Source organism: Littorina saxatilis, linkage group LG12, assembly GCF_037325665.1.
Source record: "Littorina saxatilis isolate snail1 linkage group LG12, US_GU_Lsax_2.0, whole genome shotgun sequence".
NCBI classification, from domain to species: domain Eukaryota; kingdom Metazoa; phylum Mollusca; class Gastropoda; order Littorinimorpha; family Littorinidae; genus Littorina; species Littorina saxatilis.
Window position 1 is genome coordinate 8,183,285 of NC_090256.1, and position 13,465 is coordinate 8,196,749.

General features: G+C 38.0%; 1 protein-coding gene across 1 annotated transcript; it reads left to right on the forward strand.

The window, feature by feature from the left end:
- Positions 1–3,351: 3,351 nt before the first annotated feature.
- On the forward strand, positions 3,352–12,848 carry LOC138981186 (vesicular integral-membrane protein VIP36-like). The gene is made up of 9 exons (XM_070354025.1): positions 3,352–3,510; positions 4,936–5,051; positions 6,494–6,608; positions 6,858–6,940; positions 7,618–7,779; positions 8,209–8,323; positions 9,178–9,227; positions 11,022–11,076; positions 12,388–12,848. Exons 1-9 carry the CDS (start codon positions 3,384–3,386, stop codon positions 12,543–12,545), a joined length of 981 nt encoding a protein of 326 aa, XP_070210126.1. The 5' UTR covers positions 3,352–3,383; the 3' UTR covers positions 12,546–12,848.
- Positions 12,849–13,465: the final 617 nt, after the last annotated feature.

The following is a 13,465-nucleotide window of genomic DNA, read 5'->3' on the forward strand; positions in this document are numbered from 1 at the left end:
TAAACAATAGTAAACAAGAATTTAAAAAAAAAATAAAAAAAAAATAGACCGCCCATGCCGGGAATCGAACCCGGATCCCTTGGATTTAAAAAAAAAAAGAATTTTTTTTTTAATTTATTTTACACAATTAAAAAAATTATTACAGTAAAATAAAACATTAAAACGTTCATAATAAACAATAGTAAACAAGAATTTATTATAAAAAAAAATAAATAAAAAACATATACAGCCCATGCCGGGAATCGAACCCGGATCACTTTAGCCATAGTCGGAAACGCTTTCCACCAAGCCACCAACTCTATCATTCGCCAGTGAACTCAAATGCCCATACTCCTCGCGCACAGTGGTACACGCACGCAAAGCACGCACGCACGCAAAGCCTGGTGTCGCTGTCGCTGGCTGGCTGGCTGATTAGCCGAACGGCTGTTCTATCCCACCGCGAATCGCGCCCACCGTTAAGAGTCGTTTTTGTTGATTAATTCGCATTTAGGTTCCAGGTAACATTATGAAGTTTTAATACGATCAATCGGACCTATTATCAAGTTAGTGTATCAACTTTTGAACGAACTACGCCCAGTAGTTTCCCAGCAATAAGCTGTTAAGTCGAGACGAACAGACAGACACACAATTAAAGTCTGCAGGACCCTCCTACTGCGTACTCGGGGAAAAGTCTTTACCCACTGTCTCAGTTGCGGTCCAAAGTTAAAAAAATCAAGACTTTTCTCAATAAAGGACCAAGAAATACTATCGAACGCTTTTTGAAAATCAATCGTCAACAAGAGACCAGGAATAGTATGCTCCTCTGTGTACACGAGTGTATCAAACAGCTGACGTATGTTTTCACTAATACATCTGCCTTTGAGAAATCCCTTTTGGTCTTCATGTATCAACATTGGAAACACTTTTTTTAAGTCGGTTTGCAATACAGGTAGAGTCAATTTTATACACAGTGTTCAATAATGTAATAGCTAGGACGCCAGTTTTTTAAATACTGTTTAGGTTTACCATCTTTGGGGATACATGTAATTATTTCTTGTCTCTGGGTTATTGACATCTCTCTTTGTGTTGAAAACTACAATTTACTGAACGGACAAGAAAAGTACCAATATCATTCCAAAACATTTTAAAAAACTCTGTAGTAAATCCATCTGAACCTGGGCTTTTATCGTTTTTCATTGAGCGAAGGGCTGCTAAGGCTTCAGCTTCTGTAATTATGCCCTCAAGCATCATACTTTCCTCTGGAGATAATTTAGAGGCATTTAAAAGACTAAGGTCAACATCCTCTACATTCCTTTCTGCATATAATTTATCATAAAACTGTTGAACTTCAATCATAATATCTTCCTGATTATATAACATCCTTCCTTCATCTGTTTCAACATAATTCATTGCTTTATTACAAAAATGTCGATTTTCCAAATGACAAAAATACTCACAGCCATTCCTTCACATTTATGAACCCGTAATTGCAATAACTCTCTTTGTTTTTCCTCAAGAGTGGTTAAATCTTCATCCCTAAATGTGGATTCCAAAACATTTATTTCTCTTAATAAATGTTCTTCTTTTTCTCTCAAGTTTTGACTAAATGTTTTAACATAGAGGGGGAATCGAGACGAGGGTCGTGATGTATGTGTGTGTGTGTGTGTGTCTGTGTGTGTGTGTGTCTGTGAGTGTGTGTGTGTAGAGCGATTCAGACAAAACTACTGGACCGATCTTTATGAAATTTGACATGAGAGTTCCTGGGAATGATATCCCCGGACGTTTTTTTCTTTTTTTCCATAAATACTTTTGATGACGTCATATCCGGCTTTTTATAAAAGTTGAGGCGGCACTGTCACACCCTCATTTTTCAATCAAATTGATTGAAATTTTTGTAAAGCAATCTTCGACAAAGGCCGGACTTCGGTATTGCATTTCAGCTTGGTGGCTTAAAAATTAATTGATGACTTTGGTCATTAAAAATCTGAAAATTGTAATAATTTTTTTATATAAAACGATCCAAATTTACGTTCATCTTATTCTACATCATTTCCTAATTCCAAAAACATATAAATATGTTATATTTGGATTAAAAACAAGCTCTGAAAATTAAAAATATAAAAATTATGATCAAAATTAAATTTCCGAAATTGATTTAAAAACAATTTCATTTTGTTTGTGTTACGGATTTTTATGCAGTTGAACGCAAAGGACTTTTAAAACATTTCTCTTTTGAGACAAGAAGAAGAAACTTGTCTGCGATGAAGGAAAAACTTGAAACTCAAATGCAGCCACACAACTGCTTATGTGCTTTAATACTCAAGTAGAGTGCTTTATTTATGTTTTTGTCTTGTTTGACTATTTAGCGCACATCCTGTTTGAAAACGTTATCGATGCTTCTTTACTTTATTTATGCAAACTTTTCGTCCGTTTCGTATTGCATGATGCTGATGATTCGCAATTTATGGAATGAAATTCTTGAACAGTTAGTTTATTTATTGTATGACAATTGCATGTTTAAAGATAGTGTTGGAACAAAAAGGAGAAAATTGTGAATAAAATTGAAGTGAATGTGAAAAAAAAAACAAAAAAAACAAACAAAACAATTTCATCTTATTCCTTGTCGGTTCCTGATTCCAAAAACATATAGATATGATATGTTTGGATTAAAAACACGCTCAGAAAGTTAAAACGAAGAGAGGTACAGAAAAGCGTGCTATGCAGCACAGCGAAACCGATTTAAGTGAAATATACACTGGGCTATGGTCTGATCGATAACGAGCCTATATTCCCTCCATTAAGTCTGTTCATTAAATTTTCTGACACAAGGAAATAATGAAGACGGCCTTGTTTTACAATATTAAAGCGACGCCATGTATATCTCCTTTTCTCAGGATTCAGTTCTCGCTATACATCAATGAATTCATGTCGTAACATCAAATCCTTAATTTTCAACCTCAAGTTGACTGACTTGGGGCGATTAACACCACTAACATAATTACGTGCATCCAATTTTGTATTCAAAAGTACATTCCAATCTCCACCCATAATCAATGTCATTTCCGATGGTCTGGACTTTACCCATCACTTCATCAAACATTTCAGGGTGATCTCCACTGCTGGGACCATATATGTTATATCATTTAACTCAACATCCATAATGATATAACAACCATTATCATCCCGGATAACATTATGCATTTTATACATAAAATTATTATTAAATAATATAGCCACACCATTCTTATTTGTTTCTTTTTCTTTTCAAAATTTGACTAAATGTAAAAAGAACTGTTAAAAAAAAAGCCGGGTACCCCAGCGCCATCGTGGATCCAGAAAGTGCGGGGCCCCGAAGTGTCACCCGGAAGTGCTTGTGGGATCGTGATTTCACACCAACAGACAACATGGCGTCTCACGTGCGAAATCTTTCTGCTGTACCTATGTTTTTGTGCGTTTTTCTGTGTGTCCTTGCAGAATGGAACACAAAAGACTTCCAGAGAAGAGAACATACGTTGGTAAAGCCATACCAAGGTTAGATTAATCTTGTTTTCTTCATTTCTGTTAAATTTTAAGCCGTAAAGCACAGTAGTGAAAGCGAGAAAGAGCTGTCGACAGAATGACACTGACAGTTGGCGGCGTTTGTTTGGTTGGTTTCATTTTCTGTTTCAAGCTGTGTTTGCACCACCTGCTATGCTGATCTGAATGAGAATACCGTTATTGTTGATCAGCTGTTTCTGGGTTCGATTTGTGTTTATTGTCACGATAGTTGGACAATTGTGCTGGCCTGTATAGTACTGTCGGCGGCGCGATTGTGAATGTGAATGAATTTGAATAAGCAATTCATTCGAAAATGAAGCTTCATCCACAGTTTATTTGAGAAACAACCAAGAAGCATACGAAATGTGGGTTTTTGATCAGCAAGAAAGAGTTTCTAATTCTCTACGTTGATATTGCAGGGGGCCTGGGGGGTATTACAATTGCAAGAAGCAATTCTGTTGGGTAGTCTAAAGTTATAAGTTTATTGCATTAGGCCAAAAAAAAAATAGGTCTGTTTACGGTAACCCGACCGACCCTAGTTTTTTCGCGCGACCCTAGACTTTTTTTGGCATTTGGAATAAAAAAAAAAAAAATCTTGTTTTTTTGGCAAAATAACGTAAAAATATGGTTTTTTGAGAGAAAAAAAAAACAAAAAACACCCAATCCCGACCTACCGACCCTATTTTTTTGGCCTATGTTAATCCAGGACTCTGTTTTCTCTCTGTTTTCCGTCTGAACCTCTCAGTGTTGGAATGTGTGTCTACAAAGTATTACAATTTAAACAGCATGGATTTGAAATGTGATTTACAAATTTATTGTAAGATTCTGGTTTAGTTTCTCAAATTAACTGTCCTCATCAGCCTTGTAAAATTGTATGATGTAATTACTTCCCTTGAATGTAAAGCAAAAGGTATGGAATGATACTAACTTCAGAGTCAAAATAATTGTTTTACACTATAATTTTGCATAATAAGAGACTGATATAGTTTTCTCCATTGGTACAGTTTGGCAATGGCATGAATAGGAAGGTTTCCGCCAGTTATCTCTTTGAGGTTTTGGGTGCTTACAGAGTACCGTGCCCCTTGCGGGGGCATCAAACATCGAGGTCACAAGCAGAGTCAAGGGGAAGGTCGGCTGGGCGGACAGGAGACTACAATAGGAAGGTTTCCGCCAGTTATCTCTCTTTGAGGTTTTGGGTGCTTAGAGAGTACCGTGCATGCCCCTTGTGGGGCATCAAACATCAAGGTCACAAGCAGGGTCAAGGGGAAGGTCGGCTGGGCGGACAGGAGACTATTGTGATCTACCTACCTCAACTTGAATTTTTTTAAATTTTTTTAATGAAGCTGCACTGGAACGATAAGCGGGCAAGGAACAAGTCAAGGTTTCAATTACATTTTGTATTGTGGGAATACTGTGCAGGTTCAGGAATGTCTGTGCCCCAGTGGGACTTCCTTGGCAGCACAATGGTCACCAACTCCTACATTCGCCTGACCTCCGATCATCAGAGCAGACAGGGGGCTATTTGGAACAATGTGGTAAGGAAAACCTGTTTACAAGCAACTCACTATGGTCCCAATCCAATTGGCAAAGGTTGTTATCTGAAACAGATTTTTGCTGAGCTTGCAATATGTTCATATCGTTCCACAACAATTTAACTAGTGCTGATAAGAGAAATGGCTTAGTAGCTTTGGTAACATTTGCATGGACAGAAACATTAAAAGAGAAGTTCTTTTAACCCCTTCACTGCCCAGCACGTACTAGATACGTGGTCATGTTTGGTTTGTCATACGCCCATATATATACGTACTAGGTACGTGGCATTTACATCAGCACTTTTCAGGACATTTGTGAAAACTAAATGGGAGGTAACCACTGTCCAACTTCTTGTAGGGGTTTAAACACAGTTCTTTCCCATTGACCGTTCAGATAAGTTAGTACCACGTGGTAAAAACATTTTTAGAAGTTTTTTTCCGATCTATAAGATTCAAAATGGGGGCCGAAAGTCGGACATCAACTCGTAGACCTGTTTTCAAATGATACAGTGTTCTGGAAGCTCTACAAGAAGTGATTTATGGATTACCACACAGAAGAATACTGTTATGGGCTGTAATGTGAGTACCTGATGTTTGACACCAGTTTTAGCTGTGTTTTCTGCGGTTTTACATGCTGCAGTGTGTGTGTAAAAGTTTGGAAACTGTAATATTTGACAAAAATGGTCATTATATCGATTTTTTACTATAACAATCACAAACAAAGTCCAATGATCATGTTATCAGATAATAGCCAAGGGTGTAAGCAAACCACATGCCAAAGATCTAAGAGATATCTCAATAAATGATTGAGCAGTGAACAGATTAGTGAACCTACCGAAGAAAGCGAAATTTGCCCTGGCGCACAGCAATACCAAAATGCTGTTATACTGTGGCAGTGAAGGGGTTAAGATAGATTGTCAATTTATTTGTCGTTTAGTTTTCAGACGAAAGAGGCCAACGTAGTTTTCTAACGTTTGCAGTGTCCTGTCTGTGTGCCATCAAAATAATTTAAAAGAAAAAGTGTAAAATTCAAGCACTTGAGATCTTATTCTCAGTCGTCCACCACTACGGCCTGACTATTTGATGCTCTTGATCAGTAAGTTAGATTGTTAAACTGTATCACTGGGGAAAAAAACACATTTTGCGTAAAACAAACATCAATTTGCTGACATTTTTCTTCAGAACATGACAGGGAACATGTGTATTGTGGGAATACCGTGCACCACCAATCTGACAATCACTATTGCTAAATTTCAGTCATAAGGAAAAATCACAAACCGTGTTATTTCTTTCCCTGCAGAGATGCCATGTGCAAAACTGGGAACATGACAGGGTACATCACTACATGTGTATTGTGGGAATAGTGTGCACCACCAATCTGGCAATCACTATTGCTAAATTTCAGTCATGTGGAAAAATCACAAACTGTTATTTTTTCCCTGCAGAGATGCCATGTGCAAAACTGGGAACTGCACGTCCAGTTCAAGGTACATGGGGCTGGAAAGAATCTGTTTGGAGACGGCATGGCCATCTGGTATACACAGGAACGTATGCAGTTGGGTATGTAGCAGCGCTTGCTTCTTCATCATTTCGTTCAGTGTTACTTTTATAAATCATCGTCAAGTGTTGAAGAGAGTACAGCTAGGTAATGTTGTATGATCAATCTTATTATGGTGAACGTGTATGAGCATAGCTTATTGATAAAATGAAAGGAGTCAAGACAATCACCATTTCAAGTAAACATTTCCAGTCCTTACCAAGTCCTTGCAGCTTTTCCTGGAAATTTGAAGTGTTTCATCACTGTTGCAGGTCCAGTGTTTGGCAGCAGAGATTTATTTACTGGCCTTGGCATCTTCCTTGATACCTACAGCAATCACAATGGACCACACAATGTGAGTTTGCATGGTAGATGTCATTTGCTAACAATGTGTGGAATAAGAATGCAAGGGAGGGAAGTGATCTGGGTATTTCAAAGTCTAGTAGGATCCTGTTGCTATCCTTACTGCCTTTGGTGTCCAATTATTCTTGGTGCTTCCAGAAGTCATTCCATCTATGTTATACCATCTAGGCTTGCAATTAACTGGTATGCATAATAGAAATTGTCAATAATATTATCAGTGTCGTGTTGCATTATATATTACTAGTCTCACAGCTTGTAATGTGAAAAAAATTGAATGAACACTCCAGTGTGTGAGGTACTTCTTTTTGCAAATTTTCAAAGTCTAAAAAATATTTGACTGATACTGTGATAGTAACTGTAACTGTACCGACACATCTGTTACATTTTTACAGAATCAAGAACTGGTGAACAGTGATTGTTTATTGAGTGAATAAGTGTTTGATGTTGGTCAGAAATGTGCTACAGATATTGCAGCACATGTGAAGGATGGGGCTCACTATTCAATGTTATTTTATGTGTGGTTGGTGTTGAAGCAGATGTATGACGATACTCTTCTGCATGCTTATTGATAGATGTACTTATTCGCTCCTTAGCAGTGTACTCTGTCACATATATATGATCGGCACATTCATATCATTCAAACTAAGTGTTAATGTCTTTTATTTTCAGCACCAACATCCATTCATATCTGCCATGATCAACAACGGCACCTTGCATTACGACCATGACAGCGATGGAACGCACACATCAGTTGCTGGGTGTGAGGCACAGTTCAGAAACAAAGATTACGACACATATCTGGCTATCCGATATGAAGACAACACACTCAAAGTAAGCAGTCTTTTTCCAGTTATTGCAGCTGACAGAACTTGGGTGGGGCTTTGCCATGGAGCATTTATATCCAACTCAAATTTGTGTAACAGTCTAATACTGAGCTAGTTGAATGAACAGAACTGTGACTGAGCAACATTTTGAGGTGGCAGTCTGGCCAGCAAGTTGGAAATTTGAACTTTGACAAAATGTCAACCTGCTTTGGACGGGGTGTGTTAAATTATAGCCCTGACATGGCTGCCTGCTACAATTGTTCATGTGTAATGAAAAGAAAATGTTTGACAAAAGTAAATTAGGGTTACTTGACAATGTTAAGAAACATTTTTTCCAGTGCAGGAACTGCATTTACCCACAAATTGTTCCATGATCGGTTGTACGTCTTCTTTCCACTGACAGTAACAGAAGTGATGCTGTCTTTTTAAATTGCAGGTTTCAGTGGATGTGGACAACAAGAATGGCTGGCGAGAATGTTTTGTGGTGCATGGTGTGAAGCTACCAGTGGGTTATTTCCTTGGCGCTTCAGCTGCCACAGGAGAGTTGGCAGGTTCGTTAGAATTATGACAGCCCTGCTTTCAAAACCAGAGAGAATATTTGATCTGAAGAAACTGCTTTAGCTCTTTTGTTCAGTTTATTGTTGGTCAAAGCTTGTCATGTGCATACACAGACCACATGATCATTAGCCAGAGACAATGAGAGAAAATGCATTCATCTGAAAGTAATGCTGTGAAGGCTGGTGCCTTTGAGTGAACTAAGAATCAGTCACTTGCAGAAGGAATGACTCCGGAAATAGCCAGTACAATGAGCCATTTAGCCCCTTTCTCTGAATTTTATTTCATCCAAGGGGTCTATAGTATTTTACATTGGAGTTTAACTTCAAACGAATTAAAAGCCTTCTGTGAGTAAATATGAATGTGCTAAAAGTAATACCTTGCCAAGATACACATACTTCTACTGTCTTGATGCAACTTTTTTGTGGCCTCTGCATTCTGTATGGAAAGGTTTTCTTTGTAACATGGCTCTCACAAAGATAAGTGGTATCATTGGTGTGATAAACAGTAATGCAACCGGTGGCCCCTGTCAGTGACACTTAAAATGATATTTTATGGGTCATTTTCTCATTTCACAGGTCATTTTCTCATTGTATGGGGTATTTTCTCATTTCATACTTGAATGGTGCAAGCCACATGAGTTAACATAATCCTGCTATAGTTAGATCATGCTGATACCTGTGAGTTATGAATGCAGCAGGGGCCAAGAGTTGGTTGGTTCCAGTGTATGAACATGAGATCGTTATATGATATCAGTCAGCTACAGCTGTTAGGTTCTTGCAAGTAGCTTTGATAAAGTAGTTTTACTCTATCAGTGCAGAGTTCAATGGATTTACTTTTCTCTTTGCAGATAACCATGACGTCATTTCAGTCAAATTTTACGAACTGGAATCAGAAAAAGTGAGTGCCCTCAACACATGACATAGCATTCTTAGATAGTTGGAATTTACAATTTGTGTGTGTGTGTGTGTCATTGATGAGGCTGTGTCAGCTGTGGATAAAGAAGAAATTTGGTGGAACTGATCTTCAAAATCAGAACTTGGATGCTATGTAAATCCCTGTTTCATGGAGTGGGAAAAAGGCGGAGCTTGGGGCTGACTTTCTGGTCTTGATCACTCTCACACATGTCCAAATGTGAACAAACGTTAAATTGATAGTTATGTTGTTTGATAAAATAGAGTATTTGTTAATGTTATACATTCAGCCCACTTAATCTGTGTTTATTGTGTTTTTACGGGTCACATGGCAAAACTGAAATCAGGCACCCTTTGTCAATTGATATATGGCAGGAACTAGTCATAGCCAAGTAATATCGCGTGGAAAGTCAGTCATCAGTTACGGTCGCCATCTTTAGACTGTCACTTCAAAAAGAGTGAAAGTAGATATTTCCTATAAACACAACTTGGTGAAAAGCTCAGCAAAACATAGCAAAAGGCAAATCTCTAAGAAAAGGGTAAAGCATGCCCAATCTTTATAATGCAGACATGTGTCAAAGGAATTGCATCTGAAGTCTTACCGACGGGGTTTGCATAGAACAGCAGAAGAGCAGAAAAACACCAAGAGACACAATGCAAGACAGCAGCAGACACTTTTTAAACTCAATACCTTTGACTTAAATTTGACAGAAATTTCACACCCCAGTGAGATGGAAGTAAAGCCCTGAGATTAAATCTGACTATGAGAGCGAGTGAGCGAGCGAGCGAGCGGGAATGAGATTGAGAGGAAGACTTGAGTCACATTCTCTGTGCATAATTTCTACCCTGATCTTTGCGACACAGGCATGGTTACAAAATGATAATCACAATTCTTTTTGCTGGAACAGTTCTGTGAAAGCAAATGACAATTCCTTGACATTCGGATGTCTTCTATGCCCATCGTTCAGTGAAAACGACCATCCCAGTTGTCGAGAAGAAGTTCTAGAGCGCATCACGTTCCAATTCAAAAGACGACGATCTGATCTCTTTCCTCTTTATTCTTGGTTTAGGATACCATTCGGCGGCTTTGCTACCTGTATGCGATAAGTCTTGGTTGACCTAGTCCTTCATGTAATTTCCCCAAAAAGTTTCTCAGCAGCTTCCCAAGGGAGGCTTATGGAAGGGCCTGTCTTGTTCTCTTGTTTATTTTGAAAATGATGCATAAATGATGTCCAAAACAAAACGCAATACATTTGTTATCATTAGATGTGGCTGTAATATCCACATTTATCAGTAACAATGTCTTGAAAGATGGAAACATATCAGATCCAGGCTTACACCTCGATCTGATATGATTCCTCCTTTCTCAACATTGGGTCTGATAAATGTGGATATCACAGCCACATACAACGATCACTAATATTGTTGCGTGATACGCTGCAATTGTCTTCTTTCCCTAATCTGATAAAAGGCAATCAAAGTATACACAAATAAAGTTCCGTGGACATGCCGAGTAATTTTTTTTTATTAAAACACAAGACAAAAACACATACACTGTGAATTTGAAGGAATGTAATTCAATTTCTTGTGGGAGTGGATACTGATTTACTAGGACTTAAAACTATGCCTAGCTTTCAGCTCAGTTTTTGTGCTCAAGATTGCATGTCTTGTCTCCATGATTGTTTTGTTTTGTTATTTTATTTAAATAAAACTTCTTTATGATAGATTTCTGTACACAAAAAACATGTGACTGTGTCTTTGATGGGTTTTTTTTCTACAGAAGAATCCACCATACACGGGATTACCAGAAGCAACTGTCATGGAGGCTCCTAGAGGTCTGTGTACTGTACTTTTACCTTTCTGAATAATCATGCATATCTCTCAATCATTGTCACCATGTCAGTGATTATCATGATTGAACAAAAACTTTACTGTGACATTTTAAGTCTTTCGCTGTTTTTGATTCTCAGGAACAAGCCACTGCTAAGTGCTATCAGTGAACCAAAATATTAAAACTTGAGAGAAAAAAAGTCTGCTAATAGACCTTGATACACTTTTTATTTTCACAAAGTTTGATTCACCTTGATCCCTGTACACATCTGCCCACACACGCTTACTTTCTCTGTCTCTTTCTTTTGTGCATGCACACTCACACATTGTATGCTTTTTACAAAAAGAGGGCTTGGGGAATAAAGGATCGCAACACAGTAAAAAAAAAAGTACAAACTGACATGAAATTAACATGCAAGGGACAAAAATTAAACAAAAAACACAATACTAGAGAAAAACAAAACAAAAAACGAACAACGGAAAAACAACTGAACAAAGCAACCAAGAAACACCACAAAATCCTAACTCATTGAAAATATCCTGCCTGTTACTGTTGGTAATAGTAACATCACAGCTTTGTAAGAGTGTGATTTTCCCCCTTCTCAAGACGTGATATTCTTTTTTTATCCTACATGTATACGTGTGAGATACTACTCATGTCATAACAATATCGTTCACCATAGTTCATGTGAATGGAGTCATGTAAGACTAGTCTGGCAGGGACCTGTTTTTCCACTGCGAATGATGTCAGAGTCACCGAGACAAACGTCATTATGGAAACACTTTTGCCCTTGATGTTTCCCCTGAAAGAATGTTGAGAACAAACACGTCACGCAATGCTTTCCAGAGTGACGTTACTTTGCTTTGACGTCAAAGATTGCACGAGGCGTTGTAAGAGATAGAGGTTCCATTAGAAGTGTCTTCAATTTGTAAGCGTCGACTCAGGGATGTTTGGAGCTGAAGGCATATAAGTACAGTATGTAGGATAAACAGAATACATATATACTACATGGCTTGCTGTGTTGTACCAGATTTTTCACTCGTTGCTTTTTCGAATATTGAAAAGCTCGCTTTCGCTCGCAGTTCAATATTTAAAAAAGGAACTCGTGCATTTGTGGTACAACACAGCAAGCCATGTAGTATTCTCTATTTGTAAATTTATGATTTTATGTAAATTCCAGAGTCCCAGCTGAAAGGCTTTTGTGTTGTTGTTAGTCAAAATCAGCACTAAAAAGTAGGTGTGTACCACAGCTCTACTCTTGATTAGTACTTTTGGTAGAAATAGAGATTTCACAATCCCATGTGTGTCTTTTCAGATCGTGTGGAGGACAAGCGAGGGTCACTAAGCAGCTACAGCGGCTGGAAGCTGTTCATGATCATCATCCTCATCATCATCGCCCTGGCCGTCGTCGGCGTTGTCGGATTCATTGTCTTCCAAAAACAGCAAGAGAACTCCAGGAAAAGATTCTATTAAACGATGCTTAAAAACATTCTATTAAACATTGCTTAAGTTTGGTTTTGACTCCAGCAGAACTATTATTTTGAACATTTAGGGTAGCGTGGGACAGGGTTGTATTATTATTATTATTTTTGCATTTTGACTGCTCATCCTAATTTATACACCTGTGGCTTATTTATAAGGTTATTGATCCTTTATGTCTTGATTTATCCATTTATTTATTCAAGAGATATGCTTGTTTGCTGTGCGAATATTGCATGTGCTTGCAGAAGACAGTATTTAGAGTACCAAAGCGAACAATAACAACTGAGAACTATTCCCTCATGGCATCATTTTCATCAATTACGAGTTTATGGTTGAATGTCTTACCTTTTTTTCTTGAAGGGAAATCTAACGAAACTTCGATACTCGTCCCCCAGTTGTTTTGTTGTGAGACTGTTTTCATGTTTGTTGTATATTGTAATTCAATCAAGTTTGCGTTTTAATGAAACAGATCCTGTAATTGGTCAGAATGCCCCAACTCATTAAAAATTACCGGTCATTAATTGTCGATAACCACTCGCTAAAAAATCCATAAACAACCTGCTGGCGAGGCGCATTGATACAGCCTCAACTAGTCTCGGTTAGCTTTGAGGGTCATTTTACAAGTAGGAAATATGAAGGCCAACGAAATACCGAGACCATAAGGTATGCGAAGTGATGACGTCGAATACGTGACGTAAGTTGATGCATGAATTCTTCCGGACTACGTCAGTCAATTCCAAAGATCGCTTTTGTGATGAAAAGAATTTATTTTAGAGTTTGCTGTCCAGAAACCCGTCAAAAAAGAAGAGACAATGTGTGTGAAAGAAAACAAAACAGGAGCAGAGTAATACGATAGGAATACAGAGACATATTTCTTGGGACTTGACCCTTGCAGGTAGGTGGACTGAAAG

What these genes read in the sequence shown, in the direction of transcription:
- LOC138981186 (XM_070354025.1), top strand. Translation starts at nt 3,384, where the DNA reads ATGGCGTCTCACGTGCGAAATCTTTCTGCTGTACCTATGTTTTTGTGC. An exon ending in GTTGGTAAAGCCATACCAAG is followed by an intron (nt 3,511 to 4,935) that starts GTTAGATTAATC and finishes AATACTGTGCAG; the next exon opens with GTTCAGGAATGTCTGTGCCC. An exon ending in ACGAACTGGAATCAGAAAAA is followed by an intron (nt 9,228 to 11,021) that starts GTGAGTGCCCTC and finishes TTTTTTCTACAG; the next exon opens with AAGAATCCACCATACACGGG.